Source organism: Hippopotamus amphibius, chromosome 4, assembly GCF_030028045.1.
Source record: "Hippopotamus amphibius kiboko isolate mHipAmp2 chromosome 4, mHipAmp2.hap2, whole genome shotgun sequence".
Taxonomy (NCBI): Eukaryota; Metazoa; Chordata; class Mammalia; order Artiodactyla; family Hippopotamidae; genus Hippopotamus; species Hippopotamus amphibius.
The window spans coordinates 182975904-182994800 of NC_080189.1; the positions used below are offsets into that span (position 1 = coordinate 182975904).

The 18897-nt window shown below is 49.5% G+C and overlaps 1 protein-coding gene across 5 annotated transcripts in view; it reads left to right on the top strand.

The window, feature by feature from the left end:
* The window catches only part of EVL (Enah/Vasp-like), a 156880-nt gene that overhangs the window by 81083 nt on the left and 56900 nt on the right, over positions 1-18897 (top strand). For 3 of the 5 annotated variants that reach the window (XM_057731764.1, XM_057731763.1, XM_057731765.1), the window contains one exon: positions 16406-16574. In XM_057731764.1, the coding sequence (XP_057587747.1) occupies positions 16440-16574 (135 nt within the window). In that variant the 5' untranslated portion in view covers positions 16406-16439. Of the gene's footprint in view, positions 1-1421; positions 1526-16405; positions 16575-18897 lie in introns of those variants that run through there. The other 2 variants (XM_057731762.1, XM_057731761.1) reach the window with 2 other exon arrangements.

Genomic DNA, 18897 nt, shown 5'->3' on the forward strand with positions numbered 1-18897 from the left:
AATTGACCAAAATAGACAAATCCACAATCATGGTTGGCGATTTTAACACCTTTGTCTCAGCAATTGATATAACAGACAAAAATAAGTCAACAATGACAACAAACCGATAAGGACATAAGATTCCAAATCACACTTTTAGCCACCTTGACTTAATTGACATTTTTAGAACACTGCACCCAATTGCAGAGCACACCTCCTTTTCTTGTGCACATAGTACATTCACCAACATTGACTACCTGCTGCGCCATCAAAGTAGTCTCAATGAATTTGAAAGGATGGCAGTCATACCAGGAAAAACAAAAGAAATTCTGCTAGGGATGTTCTTTGACCACAGTAGAATTAAATTAGAAATAAATAATAATAACAGAGGTAGGATAACACCAAATATTTGGAAATTAAACAAAATATTTGTCAATAATCCATGGATAAAAGAAGTCATGGGAAAATAGAAAATATTTTGAACTAAGAGCAAATGAAAACCACAATATGTCGAAGTTTGGTTTGCAACCTAAAGCTGTGCTTGAAGGGAGATGCGTATCTTTGAAGTCCTTTGAAAATGCATTTTCAACATTCAGCTCTCACTGACTGTGCTTTCAGCTCTCCAGTTAGAAGTCATCTCTCTTTTGTGCTGTACTTGGTATAGCTGTTTTCCACCATATCAATAATAACATCTTAACACATCAATTTGCTAACCTGTCAGTCTCTTCCTTTCTAAACCATAAAAGCCCTTTAAGGACAAGTACTGCCGTTCTCGTCAATGTTTTGTCTCTGGTTTCTGGCACAACGCATGACACTTTGTGGGTCCTCAGTCAGTTTTGATTAAAAGCCTGGGAATGGATCTTATCTTCATGAGGACCCTGTGCAGACAGGCAGACTAAGGATTATGAGCCCCATTTTACAGCTGAGGAAACGGGTTCCCTTAATGAGCCAGTGACAAAGCCAGGCTTCCATCATTTCTCAAATGTTTTCCTTTCGGGTTTCTAACAGAAATGTCACCGTTAGTGAGAAGCGTCTCGCCAACAGAAGTGCGGAATCTATACCGGAGTAGCATGTGAAGCCTTCACCAGCTATAACCTCATCGTGCCGTCTTTTATCCTCTGGAGGATGGGCCAGGGCACCTGTCCATGAAGCCCTCGGCGCTGAGCCTCCACGCTGTGACAGGTTGGGGAGCCTGGGCCTCGACCTCCCACAGGCTGCAACCTCGCCCGGCCCCGCAGGCAGCGCTGGAGCTTGAGGCTGCAGCCTGGCGCCTTCAGGCTGCCCACACTGGGGCGGGGGGGGGGGGGTAGCTCTGCACCATGAGCTCTGTTTCTCTATTTTCTACCTAGGTTTCAGTTCTTAACTGGGGTTTGTTTCCCCTTTGTCTCTGGTTCAGCTTCCTTTTCCTGTTTGGTTTTAAGTAGAGTCTAAAAATCAAGTTGCTGCTTTCCCAGGGTCTGTGCCGTCTGATCAGCTGGCCTGGTGGGAATACAGGACTCACCTCCTCGGGCTTCCTGTGTTACAGACTTGCAGCCATGGCCACAGTGTGAGTACGGGGACCAGAGGGGCAGAGGGACGTCCAGAGGAGACCTAGAATCACTGGGATCGTAGAGATCTCCCCAGATCCCCTGGTTGTACTGATGGGAAGACGGAGGACCAGAGGGCAGAGGCCTCTCTCACGGTCGCACAGCAGGTTATGATGGAGCCTGCCCACTCCATCTGCTGGTCTGTCCACCACACTGGCCTGTGTCCCAGGATGCCTGTCATCTTTAATGGCTTTCTGTGTGTGTCTCAAAAGCACTTCCTCAGAAGTCAGACGCCTGCCTCGCATGGTTAGAGGGGGCTCTGAACTATCTGAGGGGCTGGGGTTTGGCTTAGAGGGGCTGTGGATGGGTCCTGGCTCGTCTCTTGAAATGGCCTAAAAGCTTTCAGGGGGTTTTCTCTGAATACTGGGCACAGAAGGAGGAACTGGGGTGCCTTTTATACAAGTCGCGACCTCATGGGCTGTTACAGCAGAACCCTGAACTTCTGCTTGAGAGACTTGGGATTGACTTTAGGCCACAGATCACTTAGGCTGCTGTGGTTTGGCCCATGTATGGGTACCAGCCGGTCAGTGTCCTGCACTGGTAATCGTGAGCACTCTTTGCAGAGGTGAGATTACGGTTCAGACATGACACTCCCCTGCCCTGTGACCCCATGAAAGATTGTGGGTCGTAGGACAGAGCTTTATCCTCTGGGGTTTGGGGCATTTACTTGGTCAACTCACAGCAGTTTTGCTTCTCAGCATAAATTGTAATCCCTTCCCTTAAAAATTACTTCACAGTTCCCAAACTGCTGTTTCACCAGTTTTCTGGTTTGATTCTTTCTACCGTGTTGGGTGGTCAGCTCAGGAAGCGGTCATCACTGCTGTTCTGTGGGCAGGGAGGCCTGGCCTCTGACCGGCTGTGGCCCTTGCTCAGGTTGGGGGGCTGCGTGAGGAGGGACTGGAAGGAGAACCCCCCAGGACAGAACAGCCTTGTCCAGCATTTCTCCCAGAACGCGACACGGCCTCTCTAGAAGCATTTTGCAGGGTGTTGTGGCAGTTGACAGTGCAGTAAGTTGGGCCCGTCCAATGCTCCTGGTCGGCAGGGGAGCTTTGGAGAGGGTAGTGCTCTTGCCCCATAGCGTGTCCTTGGCCAGGCACTGGAGTCACTCTTCCAGGCCCCAGCGGCTCACAAGGCCAGAGATACAGTTGGCCTTTCCTGCCCCTGCAGCCGGTTTTCTATTATTTTGGTAATTTTCCTTACGCTTTAAGTATTTGCATGGGTAGAGCTGTGGCCAACTAGACCTTCCATTCAAAAGTAGGTTAACTTCCAAAGTGGTCAGGGACCAGTCATTATCAGCTGAAAATCACACTGAAAAAAGCTCAGTTTACTCTATGCTGTCAGCCACTGATTGCAGAAAATAGTATCAGAAGTAAATGAGGAGGAAGCAAAGCCATTCTTAAAAATCTTTTAAAACTGTGGGAATCTTAGACGTTTCCATCTTGAAAGCAACTTGAGACCGTCTATGGTAGATCACCTAGGTTAGTGGTGCTTCAGGCACCTGACCTTCCACTTCAGCCAGATCCACTCTCTTGTTTTTTGTAAGTGTTCCTCCGTGTTTCTTTGAGGAACAGAAGTTGTTCTATTGCTGGTGGTGATGATTTTGAAATCTGAAAGCGACTGGTGTAGCCCAGCTCTGAGGTACGCACATAGGGAAACGGAGGCCCAGAGCTGGAGCAGAGCTTGTCTTCGGTGAGTGAGTGAGTGGTCCAGCCAAACCAAAGCCCAGCTTTTCTGCACCCACCCTCCCCGCTCCAGGCCCCCTGTGATCATGGCGCCAGTGGGGCCGTAAGTACAGCAGCTGTGAGAGCTGCAGACGGTCTGTTTTCCACATGCTGACATTACGGAGATGTGATTGCTAGATTCCTAGGTCACCATGGTGCCTGTGGTGGGAGTAGAAAAGGCCTTCACATGATGAAAATGAATCAATCCCAGCTCTGGCCATCCATCAGTGGAGAAGCATTTTCTGAGCACTTAACTATGAATTGGGACCAGGGAGTTAGTTCTCTTGAGTACATGCCAGCATACAGCACACTCGCTCCGGCATGATTCCATTTCATTCCAGCAGCCATCCTGGAGGTGGCAAGTATTGCTTTTGTTGTTCCCACTTCATAGAGGAAGAGACCCAGGCAGAGAGGGAGGGAGGGAGTAACCTGACCAGGAAGTGAGAGACCCAGGGCAGAGCAGGTCTCCTGATGCAAACACTCTGCACTCCTGCTCCTGTGTGCTGAGCTGAAGGGGCTGCGGCGCGCAGCCTGGTCAGGAGGGAAGACGGCACTCTCGGGAATGGAGGGACCACGGGTGCTAAGTCCCCTGCAGTGTAGACCATGGTGAGTGTAGACAGGAAAAGCAGCAGGACTTGAGAAGTTGGGGGCTGTCAGGAAGGACTTTGAGGAGAAAGTGCAGTCTCAGGGAAACTCTAAGGATATTTAAAAGGGACGAGGGACCGAGGAGCTGCTCTCCGTGCCAGGGAGACAGAGGGAACGAGACAGGCATGCTGAGATTGTACTGGGGTCCATCGGGAGGGGGCGCATGGTTGAGAAATCGTGGAGATGCAGAAAGACCCGCTATAGCGATGGCGGAAACAGGCCCCTGGCCCCACTCACGCCTGGGGGGAGCCTTCACTGCAAGGGCACAAGGCAGCCACGCAAAACCTGAGCGTGAAAACACAAGGAGGGGCCACTCGGGGAGGGACAGCAAGGGGAAAGGCCCTGAGACGGGAACAGTTTGGTGAGTTCACAGGTCAGGGAAAGAACAGGGAGAGTGAAGGGAGATAGGGCAGAGGGGCAGCCACACCTCGTCATGCAGAGCCTGGGAGCCCGGCAGGAGTTCAGGTGGTGTTTGTTGTGTCGTGAGAAGCCTTTGGAGGGGGTTACGCAAGGGGAAAGACATCCGGTAGAGCTTTAAGAAAAGTCACTCTGGCCACCGAGTGGATAACGGTCTGTAGCGCAACAAGAATGGAGGCAGGAAGGCGGCGAGGAGCCTGCTGCAGTCACGCGAGTGACGGGCCACGGTTGGGACCAGTGACGGAGCCAGCAGCATAGCGGGAGAGCGGCTGATTCGGGAGGTGCTATGCTGTGGAGGTCTAGCCTCCAGAGCTGCCTGATGGACCCAGGGTGATGTGGAGGAGGGAAGTGAGTCAAACACAACTCAGGTGGACGTGGGGAAGGCTGGGTGCAAGCCCGTGTGCAGCTGCGCGGTCTCTGGAGGTTTGACCTACTGCAGGACAGGTTTCCAGGGGGTGTTGGCTGAACGAGGCTGCACGAAGCGGGAGGAACCTCGCACATCAGTGATGCATCTGACCCTTCCCTCGTCTCCCTCTTTTCTTTACTGTGCTTGGTTGGTTGTTTTTCTAAAGCACTTCTCACCTTCTAACATATTACATGACTTTTCAGTTTGTTGTCTCCACCCGACTAGGATGTAAGTTCAAAAGCCGAGGGATTTTTGTCTGTTTTGCTCACTAGTGTATCCTCAGTGCCTAAACCAGTGCCCAGCGATACACATGTATCAACTTGCTGGATTTAATTAACTACTTTTGATTATGATACTGGAAATGGCTGGGCCACCAAAGCTGCCACCCAGTGGCGCTCCCCATTGTGGCATGGTGGAGAAGCGGCCGGGAGAGCGGATCTTCCGCTTGCTCTCAGGTCATGACGGATCCATGGCTCCCTGTACAGTCAGTAGTCGGCTGTCTGGGCACAGTAATCACCACTTATTCCACAGGGCTTCAGAGCTTGAATATGCAAAGATGTAAGAAGTCTCACAGCCTGGTCCACCCTACACACCTCCCCGCCCATACCTGTGCCTCTGCTGCAGGGTTTGGAAGACCATCTCTAAGGGCAGCTGGTATTTCCTTTGACGTCTCGTCCTCACAGGCAAGTCCGAGTCCTGGAAGCTCACAGTCAAACGAGCCCTCAGAGATCTTGTTGTCTCTTTGCTCTCCCGGGATATGTAGCCCGGTCACTGGAAGAGCGTCTTGCAACTTTGCTGCCTTCTTCTGTTCAAAGAATCTCATGGGAGTGTCTTGTGTTCCGTAGGTGTCCTGAGTCAGGAAACGGTTGAGAGCTGGTCTAGACTTTGACAACTGAACCCTTAAAGGAAGAAAGTAACAGCAGTACCCTTTTTCGAGTATGACACGCCAAGCATTGTGCTAGTTATATAATACAACATATATTGTATTTAACCCTCATCCTCAGAGGTGTTACGTTGCTCTTCCCATCTCACTGGTAGAGTAGGGGTCAGCCAAGTTAGCTTACTTGCTCTAGGTCACACTGGTATCACGTGGCAGAGTTGGGATTTGAAGCCAGGTCTCTTGTGTTTTTAAAAGCTAAGCTTAGCTATAGCCTCTTGAAGGAACTTGCCCAGAATTACAGTCAGAGTTAGAATCCAGACTCCTAATCACTGTCCTTCTTCATCGTCTCCGATTTCCCACTGTTAGTACCACAAGAGGTGGGAGACCTCCTCAGCCCTCCTGTGGCACCCATGCTTCTGCCAGTCATCTGTTCACTTGCCACCTCCCCTCCTCGCCTAGAGCAGGCTCCGGGGCAGGTTCTGCATCTGCCCGGTGCCCAGGGCGTGGCACACACTTGCTCGGGTGTGAATCTGAGCCAGACCGCCCTGCCGATGACCCGGGTGTCAGCCGGGGCTCATTCCCAGGCTGTTAATCTGCCCTGGGAGGTGTGCGTACTTCCCCGGTCCTTGGCCCAGCCGGACCCCTGCAGCTATCCCAGGGCTGTGGGAAACCTGTTCCATTCCCACAAGTGAGCAGAGGCACAGACTCTGGGCACACAGGCACGTATTGGAGTTTGTAAATGTGTTTGCCGTTGGAGCAGCCCTTGTGTCCACATGGCCCGTCAGGTGGCTCCCCAGGGGAAGGACTATGTCGGCGGCCTCGAGAGAAAGTGTGGGAAGGGGTCGAAACAGGTTCAGGATGTCAGACTCTCCAGATTCCACTAGACTTCACAGAGAAGTGGAGCCAGCTGTCCAGGCATCTGGGGCACTGGCATCAGAGTGGAGGAAAGCATACAGTCTTGACTGCACCTTGACGTGGCAGTCTGACCCTCCCAACCAACTCGCATAGGAGCAAAGATATTTGGGTTTAAAACTGAATTTATTCTTCATTTACCCAAAGCCTTTCTTTAACACTCACAAAAATGGGGCTTCGTCCCCGTTTGAGATTCTGCATGTTAATCTGTGCAGATCTAATTTATTGTTTTCGTTACTATACTGCAGCAGTTCTCAAAATGTGATCAGAAGACCTACCCTTTCAGGGCCTGTGAGTCAAAACTGTATTTGTAATAACACTGAGACATTATTTGCCTTTTTCAGTCTCCTCTCATGAGTGCACAGTGGAATTTTCCAAAGGCCACATGGCATGTGTTGACATTGTCATTGTGACAGCCAAGGAAATGTGTGCTTGTGTTTTAAAAAATTCTTAGTTTTCAGATACAGTAAATATAGATAGACTTAATCTGCATAAACAGAAGCTCTTTGGTACCCTCAGTAATTTCTTAAGATTTATTTTATTGAAGTACAGTTGTGTTAATTTCTGCTGTACAGCAAAGTGATTCAGTTATACATATATATATACACACACACACACATTCTTTTTCATGTTCTTTTCCATTATGGTATATCACAGGATATTGAATATAGTTCCCTGTGCTACACAGTAGGACCTTGCTGTTTATCCATCCTACATATAATAGTGTGCATCTGCTAATCCCAAACTCCCAATCCATCCCTCCCCCCTCCCTTGGCATCCAGCAGTCTGTTCTCTGTGTCTGAGTCTGTTTCTGTTTCATAGATAGGTTCGTTTGTGTCATATTTTAGATTTCACATGTAAGTGATATCATATGGTATTTGTTTTTCTCTTTCTGACTTCACTTAGTATGACCATCTCTAGGTCCGTCTGTGTTGCTGCAAATGGCATTATTTCATTCTTTTTTATGTCTGAGTAGTATTCCATTGTATATATATATATACCATATCTTCTCTATCCGTTTATTTGTCAATGGACATTAGGTTGCTTCCATGTCCTGGCTATTGTGAATAGTGCCACTATGAACATAGGGGTACATGTATCTTTTTGAATTATAGTTTTGTCCGGATATATCCCCAGGAGTGGGATTGCTGGATCATATGGCAACTCTATTTTTAGTTTTTTGAGGAAACTCCATACTGTTTTCCGTCGTGGCTGCACCAGTTTACATTCCCACCAACAGTGCAAGAGGGTTCCTTTTTCTCCACACCCTCTCCAGCATTTATTGTTTGTAGATTTTTTGATGATGCCCATTCTGACGGGTTTGAGGTGGTACCTCATTGTAGTTTTGATTTGCATTTCTCTAGTAGTTAGCTGACATCTTCAATAATTTATATGGGCCTAAAGGGGTCCTGAGCCCAAAAAAGTTTGAGAACCACGTCTGTAAACTAGTCAGTTCTATGACTGTATTACAAAAGGCATGCACAGAGTTGGCCAGCACCCAGTCCAGGATGGTGGCTTCCACGGGTCCGGGGGAGGACACTGGGACACAAGGCCTCTAGCTAAACAGCTTTCTGAGGTGACGTCACATTTCCTGGCCTGAGTGGAGTGGTGGGCTCAGGGGAGCCTGCTTCGCACAGGCATGAACTGCTTCAGCATACACACTCTGCAAGTTTAGAGCAAAACACCAGACCTGTCTTCAGGCCTCTTCCCATTAAGAGAAAAAAGGTCACGCTATAGGGGATCTACTGATCTCTCCAGTGGAAATGTAGCTTTCCGCTGGAGAGATCTGGCGTCCGCTCCCATAGGCAAGTGTGCCTCTCAGCAGAGGCAGCTGGCGGTGCTGCCTGCTGTGACGTGATGGGGCAAGTGCCCACTACCGTCTGTGTGTTGTGTTCTTCCTGTTCACCCCGACTTCGGCCACAAGGAAGCATTCCAGGACGGGGACAGCCTTCAAGTCTATGTCAATGAAAAACGGGGGGAAAATGGGGCCTAACATTCTAGCTTAAAAGAGAATAAGCAGACAGCCTGACCAAATGTAATGCGTGAGTGGATCCTAGACCCATAAAAAATTACTAATTTCCTTAGATGTAATGTAAAGTTATAGATTAGAATGTCCTTATTTTAAAGAAATGTATACTAAAAACCTTAGGATTGATGCATCATGATGTCTGCAACTTTCAAATGGTTCAGAAAAAATGACATAAAAAGGAGAAAAGTCGCATGTGGTAAAAATGCTTTACTCAGGAGGCAGAGGAGCCCTATCGTGTGGCAGAAAGTGGGGTCTGCAGGCTGGTCCCGGCCTCCCCCATATTTGCCGTGGGACGTTGGGAAACTTTCCCCCTCCATCTAAAAAGTTACTTCCGAATATTTCTGGACTCCAGCAGGACTGTCTGCATCTCTGTTCCTCAGTCCCTGGGTTGGGACGTGGTGCCGACGTGGCTGGTGTGGGCCTCCTGGTTCCCCTGGAATGTATGTGTGTGGAGAAGCAACGGGCAGCTCAGGGTGATAGTCGGGGACACCATGCACTCTGCCCGAGGTGCGCCTCAGCCCCGGGCCGGACATGCGAGGCTCCCTTCTGCTCCGGGCACACTGCCCCCCTAGAGCGCGGCGGGCTGTGCGCACACACTTTCCGGTGAGGATGCAGACCAAGGCTTCTGTTCAGTACACCGTCCAGTTTCTAAGTACCAGACGTGCAGGTATATATACTTGGTACGTAGTCAGTACTCAGAAAAAGAGGTGTTTTCTAGGTTTATTTGTTGAATTGCTGCAGGAAGAGAAAGCAGTGGTGGCCCGATCTCAGGTGAGTCTTGGCCCCTCCCCCATCCCACCCTGAAGAATCCTTGAAGGCAGAGAAATATACCTGGCAAAACTAGGTGCACTCAAAAGCAAGCATTTATTCAAAGATAATCATTGAGCAATCACTAGGTCCCAGTTACTGGAGCTGCAGAGATGAACAATATTTTTAAAACAAACCAACCCCAAAATACCTGCTTCATGGAGAAGAGAGAAAATCAGTAGACCTTCAGAACAGTGGCAGTGAATGGAGAGGCGCTTCCTGAAGGCAGTGGCACTAAACTGAGAAAGGTAAGATGCAGACTGTGGATGTAGGAAAGAGAAGTCGTCTTGACCAAGGGAAATGTTGGCCCAAGTAAACAGCACATCCTCATGAGGTGAGACTTGAGGTGAAACCAGTGTGAAGCACCTTCTGTGTCCACATTGGAGCTGCCATTACCCCGTATTCTTTTAAACTCTAAGGAGAAAACCAAGGTCAAAGGCTCCTCAGCGTGGCCTGGAGAGTCACCTTGGGTGTCCAGGTAGCACACAGGCTGTGGGGTCCCGCCTCTGCCGAGAGCCCCAGGGCAGAGGCGTGCCTGCTGGAGGCACAGGCCGTACTGCGGGGGCATCTCCCACACCGGGTCTCCGAGCGCTGCTTTGCCTACATACTCTTCTGAGTGCCTGCTCCTGTGTCACCTCCTGGGGGAGGGATGCTTTCCCCCACAGGAAAGACGCTGGGTAGCCTTTCCTCATACTGCTTACTATACCTGCCATTGTTCTGCAGGAGGTGGGTCTGGCCGGGTATCACATTTCTCAGCCTGGTGGAAGAGACAATGAGAGCTGGAGAGGGAGCAGCTGGGAACAGGGAGTGGTGCCAGCTCATATCAACTTACAGCAGCCAAACACACATTCAGTGGGTGTGTGTTAGGTGCTTAATCCCATGATACTTACTGTGGGGAGAGAGAGGGAGCGCCCAGTCCTTTAACCACTCACTCTGCTTTGCATGGGACCTTCCTGGTTTTAGCGCTGAACGTCCTGTCCCACCTCCCAGGAAATCCCTCAGTCTCAGGCACACCTGGGTTCCTGGTCCTGCTGGGGCGACAAGATCAGCCCTCAGGACAGAGTGTGATGAGTTGTTCTGTCTGAAGGGAGCGGCCGAGCTGGGGATTGGCCTGAGCCAGAGCTGGTGGGGAGGGTGAGGTGTGACCCAGGCAACAGAGTGCACTCCTAGGCCAACCCTCCAGAGGACCCCAGGGAGGCAGCCTGCCCTCTCTCAGAGCAGCAGGTCTCCCCCCAGCCGCCTCCTGGGAGCCTCACTCTGCAGCGGGCCCACCTCAGCATTGCGGTTTCCTGACTCTCAGCTCCCAAGCTGCAGTGAGACCTTAGAGGCTGCCGTTGGTCTGTCACAGAGGCTGTTACTTGGCAGCTCCTCTCTCTCTGAGGATTGTGGTTGGAATGTTCACACGGACACACGGTCATAAATGCGCTCATTCACAGTTAGAGAGACATGGGTTCAACAGTCTGTAGTGTCTGCAACATGCAAGGGACCAAGTTTACGACGGGGCAGTGGCAGAGCCCCTGCCCTCAAGGAGCTCACTGTGTGGAGGGGCAGGCAGAGGCTGATGCAGATACTGAGAAGCAGGACAGACGGGTAAGAGCTTTGGTGAGAGGCAGCGGCGAGCACAGTTGCCACGGGGACCAGTTCTTACAGGTCCACGTGCTGCGCCGTTTCCAAGCTCAGCCCTGGACGTAGCCTTCCAACAAGCCTCGTGATTGGCTGTGTTGCTCTCTGTTCCCCTTTTGGCTTTGCAACTTTTTGCCCTTACTTTATGAAATAACACTCTGTCCTTCAAGTTTTTGTAGTAAATACCTGGAAAAGTCCTGACAAGTATTTGTAGAGTGGAAGGGGTTCCACATTGTGCACAAGAAAGAGCATGGCTGAGATGAGGTGTCCCTACAAGCCCGTGAGAGGTTCAGAGACCTCATTTCAGGTCATGTAAGGAGTAATGGGGCGGGAGTCCAATAGCTGGTGGGTCGTGGAAGCTGCTCTTTTCCAGACTTCAGGCTGCCTTCACTGTGTTTTCCCGTGTGTTAGTTTTATCCACAAGCGCATCAGTGGTTTCTTATGTCAAGTTCAGGAAGATCCATGAGTAGGTTTCACAGTTGTATGCAGAAGATTTGGGGTATGTTTGCTCTGTTTCTTTATAAGTGAGAGATTTCAGCAGGGATTCAATAGTGGCTTCTGACTTATAGTCTCAAAGAGTTAACTGCCGAACCAGTGACAAGACACTGACTGTGCTGGCCCTGGGCTGGGCTTATGGGCAGAGCTCAGTGTGAACTCACAGCTGTCTGAGGGGCCCGTGAGGTCAGACTAGCCTTGTACAGTTGAGGAAACTGTGGCCCAGAGGCATGTCGTCTTCCTCCTCTAAGGTGCTGACGAAAGAGCCGTCCACAGCTTTGTTAGTATGTGTCTCACATGCCACTGAGAGGGAAATTACAGGCTTGAATTTTTTACAGGGCCCACAAATACCCGTACAAAAGCCCAAAACAACACTGGAATTGGACTGCTCACTCTGAAAGAGCCTTCTCCTGGGAGAGAAACTCTGCTTGTATCTACATCTCAGAACTGCGTAGGTCCCAAGGGGAAAAGTTCCATCAACCTGGTGGTTCAGCACCGCGTGGAACAAACCAAAAGGCATATTGGATGGATTCCCGCTAGTTAGTGCGTTGTTTGCTCACATGAAGGCAGCCCGTCCGAGATGAGCCCTCAAGAGGACCAGCTTTGGTGCACATTGTATGGGGCCAGGGCTGGGGGGAGTAGCAATAGTCTTTTTCGATTTAGTAAGGGGAATTTTGTATGTATATGTTTAAAAAATAGTTCAGTCATTCATTCAGTAAACAATTTTTAAAAAGAAGATATTTGTCTACCAAATTAACTTTCCTCAAAAAACTGATTTAGACAAATGAAGTGTCTGGTGCCTGTGGAATATGTGTGTAGTACAGAGCGTGTATATTTGTCCAGGCGGAGCTGTTGAAAAGACAGTGGATGTATGGAGCGCAGAGGCCGTGTCTAGGCCAGATAGCAATCAAAGAGTTTATTAAAGCAAAACAACAGAAGAACAAATTTACATAGCTAGGTGTGGTGATGCATATTAACTAGAGTGACTGTGGTGTGATCGTTTTGCAATCTATACAAACATTGAATCATTATATTGTACACCTGAAACTAATATAATGTTATATGTCAGTTATATCTCAATAAAAAATAAATAAAATAAAATGCTGACCCCTGCAAAACAAAACAAACATCCCAAAGGGATAATAAGTAAGAGAAATCTTAAGTAAACAACAACTATTTTCTTGCATTTGGTTTAGTGTTAGTAAAATAAGCAGAGACACATAAGCACTAGTCAGATGTGGGAAGGATAGGAATTTGTAATTAACCACAAGTTCAGGTTGGACCTAAAGTGCTAAAAACAACAACAAAAGGTAACCTGTGGCTGTAATTACAATTTAAAAAACAGTGGTTGATGTTTGAGCACCTACCAGGGGCAAGCACAGCAGTGGGTCTGTTATTGTGTTGTCTCTGTTAAACAGCCCCGAGAGGCGTGTGCGGTGCCCCAGGTAGGCTCTGCACCCAGAGCACTATCCTTGCTTCCCTGCCTTGCTGGCACTGGCCTCCCACACCCAGAATCCCACATCCCCTTCCTGAACCCACCTGGGGTTGAGAGCTCTTCAGCTTTAAACCCACACTGCAGTTTCTTCAGAAAGTCTCCCCAGTTCCCCCAACCCCTCCAGGCTGAGTAAGGTGTGTAATTATTTGTCTTATTTCCTGAGTAGCTGTGAGCAGAGACTGTCATATGCATGTCTGCATCACTAAATGTTTTCTGACTCACTGGCATCTGTGCTTGTCAGATGAAGACAACAGTACCATACCCAGACCTTAAGAAAACATGTAACAGGTGGGGCCTCACTAGAGCAGAGTGACTGGGGTGGCAAGGGGGCCTGGCCTGCAGCTCTGTCACGTGAGTAGTGGATGGCAGAGCCGAGACATTCTTTCGGTTGTCCACCGGACCGGCAGAGCTGTCCAGAACACCTTTGTACCTCTGGAGGGCAGGGAGTGGTCTGTCCCTCAGGGCAAGGACACGTCCAGCCGTTCTACAACAAAACAGGCGGTTCTGTTCAGAGGCACGGTGTGCGCATAGGGCTGCTTTAGGAGGTGTGTTGAGCAGGAGAGAGACTGGGTCCTCTCCGGAGCTCTCTTCACAAGGAGCAGTCATCAGGGCCCTGCTCTGTTCCGGGTTCTGGAGACAGCAAAGAGTGAGGCCCATGTCCCTGCCCTCGGGGAGGCTGCGCCATGCAGGCTGTGTCACTGTGGGTCTTCCGAGAAGCAGACGTGAAGACCCCAAGGACAGTTAGATACCAGAGATTTATCAGGTCAGTGAAGGATGGAGGGAGCCGAGAGGCCCGGAGAGCCCCAGGCCAGAATGCAGGTCTGACATCTGCCGGAGGAGAGAGCTGGAAGGACTGGGTAGGAAGTGTCTCAGTCCACAGCACAGTTCTGAGAAAGTTTGGGCCTGGCTGATGAGAAAGTTTCCCCAGGGAGGAACCCAGATGGGCCAGGTAGCCCTGCCATCATGTAGTCATTGACAGAGAGTGGCCCAGAGAGCTGCACATGGCCTCTGTGCAGACGTGGTGGGTGTCCGGAGGCAGCAGCTGGGCCACTGGTCAGCTCTGCTCCAGAATAGACTCTCTTGAAGGAGATCTGAAGGGCACTCCTCCACGGCCGTCACACAGGGACTCTACCACACCGTTCCTTCCTGGATGTGCTCCCCAGAGGCATCTCAGGGGCTTCTGTGTCACATGCCAGTAAGCGCTGCGGCTGGGATTTTGGCTCAGGTCCTTCCAACTGAATTGAGTCTGTGCTTTGTTACCTAGCACTGTGCTGCATCTCAGGCTCTCTCCCAGCTCCTGAGCCAGCATCCCGAGCGCACACCTACTAGCCCACTGTCACTGTGAGTGCCCGAGTGCGTCAGTAGCAGTAAGTGACACAGCCTAGCCCAGAAGTTGGTGAGTCGTTAGTTTATATTGGGAATGGGACCCTGACTTGATCTGAAGGAAGGTCTGTGTACAGTTTATTCTGATTCCTACCAGACTTCATGAGGACAGGGCCCCGGAGACTCAGCGAGGGGAGCAGCAACTCCTCCTAATACTCTCGTAGAAGAAACGTTGTTTCAGGCTCCAGAACTCAGAGAAGGCAAAGCCTAGTGGCTTGTTTGGTTTTCTGTTTGTTTTTTCTTTTATGTCCCTGCCAGTGTGATGTGGCTGGGGAAGCTGTCTGGGATGTGTGTGTCTTCTGGGGAAGCCTGTGCCTACTCGGCTCTTCACTGATTTCCCCTTAATTGTTTGTTGAATGAATAAAATTATGAAAAAAAAAGATGTAACATAATCGCACAGCAAAACCCATGTAATTCACTCCCCGTACGTTTCCACAGACAGAACCCTCCACACAGGGCTTGGACAGCTGACGTCAGGGGTACCCCAGACTCCTGCACCCCAGAGCCGAGCTGAGGGGTCAGCGGCAAGATGGAGACGGAGCAGCGCAGGCCTTCGGGGTGGGTGTGGGAGCACCGGCACGTGGAGTCATTGGCTGGACGGCCAGCAGATGCGCGTAGGGATTCCTGTAGCGTGAGGTGAGGGAATATGTGCGGACGGGTGTGTGTACACACATACCCAGGATTATTGTTAAGATGATAATAATCTGTGCACGGATCCTGCACCACCTGGGGGTCACAGGGGAGCCGGGTCCCGGGGAAGCTCAGCCCGTGGGAGCCCTCAGACACTGACTGCTCAGGCCAGGTCGAGGCTTTCACGTCGCTGAGGGCCAGTCTCATAAAAACCACCACGTCATCACCTGGTAACCACTGTGACCAGGGAAAGGGAACTTCTTTGAATATTTCGTTTCCCTGCTGTCTTAAATATGGTGAAGAGAACGTGCTGGGACTTCTCCTGACTGCTTGGTTTCCTCATCGTGATACTGTTGCGCACACTTTCACTTCTTTATAAGTGGGCCCCACCTCGCTGGGCTTTAACTTTCCGTTGCTAATACTTCAGCTGTGTGTGTGACCCCCCTTTCCGCCAGCAGCCACTGCTCACTGCTGCGGGTGTGCCTGCCTTTGACAGCCACGTCTTACCTCTTTAATTGGGGAATTCTAATATACTAGAGACTGAGAAAGTAAATGTTTAAGATCATTAGGCTTATATGTAAATGAAGAGGCCCGTGGGCTCGTGGCAGGAGTTGCAGGGCGCTGACTTCAGTGACACCCATCTTCTCTTTCCAGGCGCTTCTTTTGCCTCCTCCCTGGTTTTCTGTCACGTTCTGAGTAGGGGAGTTGCTTGGACATGTCTCCAGTGAAGCAAGGTGCAGCCATCTGTTTATTTTGATTTGCATCACTCTGGTCTTTAGGAGGTCACCTAATCATGCTATCATCTACATAGCTTGTGTGAAGCCACACTGTTGTAACATGAATTGAGCATTGTGTTGGATGTTGTGAAGAGTATTATCTATGTCATATATTCTAGAGTCAGGCAGAACTGGTTGGAAATCCCAGAGAAAATTGCTGAGTAGCTATGTGAATTTGCATAAATCTTTCCACGTCTCTGAGCCACTCTCTTCTCATCTACAAAATGGGGGTAATAAACGGCTGCTTCGTAAGTTGTGAAGCTTAGGTGCTTTAGTGCGTTGTCTTATTTAACACTGTGCCTAGAATATTGTGGACAGTTGGCAAATTACAGCTGTAATTCCTCTCTCATTCAAGCACCTTTTCCCCTGAAAGTGAAGCTGTGAGTCTCTTCCACGCTATCAGAAACTTTGGCACAGAACCTCCTGTCCACGCCCCCAGTCTTTGGAGAGTCAGAGCTTATCACCTCACAGAGCAGCCCCTCCATGGAGAGTCGGAGGCTCTGGCAACCAGGAAGTGCCTCCGTGTCAAGGGGCAGTGGGCCTCTGTTTCAGCAGAGGACGCCGCGGGCACCCATCCCGCGTAGCTGAGGCTGACGCGTAACGTTTCCTCTTGGTCTGCAGTGAACAGAGCATCTGCCAAGCCCGGGCTTCCGTGATGGTCTACGATGACACCAGTAAGAAGTGGGTACCAATCAAACCTGGCCAGCAGGGATTCAGCCGGATCAACATATACCACAACACTGCCAGCAACACCTTCAGAGTCGTTGGAGTCAAGCTTCAGGATCAGCAGGTGAGTGCCAGAGTGACCGGCCATCGCCACGAGCCTGCGCTACACACACACACACACACACACACACACTCTCTCTCTCTCTCTCTCTCTCTCTCTCACACACACACACACACACACACACACACACACTCCAAGGTATAAGACCTTGAGCAGACTATCTTTTCTGACCTTCATCTTTCACATCTGTCTTATACAGACAGTAATCCACACCCTGCCTACCCCACTGTGTTATTGTCATATTAGAATATAAGTAAAATAATAGATGTGAAACCGCTTTAAAAAATATATCGTATGAATGTGTTAGTATTATTCTCTGCCTGTGTACCCATAAGCGATATAGCTGTGAAGATTTTTGGTCCACCAACCCCCTAAGTCTTACTTGGGAAGGAATATCAAGATGATTTAAAGAATCTGGGATCATTTGTCTCCCTAATAGTACATCCTGGACAAATCAGATGAGATATACCTCGTAAGTACCTGTGCAAATAAATACAAGGTAAGTCCACCTATGTCAGGGGTAGTCGTGTACACATAACTCAGACAGAGTGGTCCGACGGGACGTGGACTGAGATAGAGATATAGAGGAAGGGCTCGTGTGGCCTTACCCAGTGACTTTGGTTAGGGGTTCAGCACTCTTCCTCCAGCTCTCTTCTTGAAGATTGACAAGGACATTTTGCAGCCGTGAAATCGACAGATCTGTAGTTTAGCATTTATGAAAACCTTTATGAAAGCCTTAAATAGCATCTTTTGGCAACTTTTGTTGGTCAGGCCTTGGCTGAGTTGAGCAGCAGGTTAGCTGCTATCTCTGCAAGAATCATCATGGTCGCAAATAGAAAAGCGAGAACAGAAACCAAGGACTCTATTTTTAGTGTGTTACCTATTGAATGGGTTTCTGCTTTGGCCAAAATAGTCCTATTAAATTTCAGATTCTTGTGGCTGAAAGGGACCTCCTCACTTCAGAACCCCTGGTCAAAGGTCATCTGTCTGACCCGGAACTCCCGGTACCTGTCCCTTGTTGATGAGCCTTACTGGTAGAAAGGTTATTCTAAAAACCTTCTAGAAGCTGCTTCCCTGTTCTTCCAGTTTACTGACTCTGGCTCTGCCTTTTAGAGGCACACTGCACCATACACTGCAGGATATGTATAACACCTTTAGCCCCAGCTATAGTGACAACCAAAAACATCTCACACGTTTCCCTAACACCCGTGGGTGGGGACTGCCGGGGCAGTTCCCCCATGGTACTCACCTTCGCCATAGGCCCATTGCCTTGTGCAGTTTCTGAATCATAGTGAGTGTTCCCTAAGTGGTTGCTTTTATAATGATAAGTTTTCCATCCTTTCAGGCCTCTTGGCTGCCCTGCAGGGCACACTCAGAAGATACCATGGTGTGTGGGAATCAATGTGAATCTTGTTCTCAGGAGCCTCGGCTTCCTTCAGAGGAAAGCACATGTTGGGGCTCATTTGGGAGGAGACCTTTCCCGCATTCAGGGAGGGACTGGCGGCAGTCCTCACTGATCTCCTGGGAAAATTCAGAGAGACTCTGTTTCCTCTAACTTAGAGGTCTTCTAGGGCCTGATGGAGAAGTTGGGTAACTGTGTTGGTACACAGCCTACCAGCTGGAGTTACACGTTCCACAGACGGGCTCCTGGAACATGGTTGCAACTCTGCCCAGGTGGGTGGCGCACATTAGCCAGGAGCACAAAAGAGATTCTCAGTAAACCAAGGTATTAGAGAAAGTGGCAGGAAACCTGGTCCATTATAACTTTTATGGACCCAGGAAAGAAAATTGATTTTCACAGGTCTGATTTCCAGTCAGTGTGGGTTACAAGGTAAACATCTTAAGGGATGCAGAGGTTGCTGGTCGTATAACCAGATGGCGATATCGTACGTGTTTAATGTTCTCTACAGCTCACAGAGCACTGTTCATGTTTATTGTTTCAGTCCCCCAATAACCCCATGAGGATAATGGCATAAGGAGTCTCACCCCCATTTTGCTAAGTAGGTGGACATTAAACCAGGTTTTTTCTAACCTGAATCTCACACTGAACATGAAGAAACCAAAAGATGTTTAGTTGAGAATGAGTTATGACCACTAAAAATGTTAGTGGTTCTTAGGCTGAATTAATAGAAGTAGAGGTCCAGAAGGAGGGAGATTATAGTCCTGCTCTGCTCTGTACTGGTCATACTTCACCATGAATGTCAGGACCAAATCTGAATGCCATAAATGGAATCTATAAGAAGGCATCCAAATTGCTGAGAGATCTGAAAGCAGCATTATGTGGAACAGTTGAAGAAGTAGCAAGAGGTATTTACTTGGAGGAGAG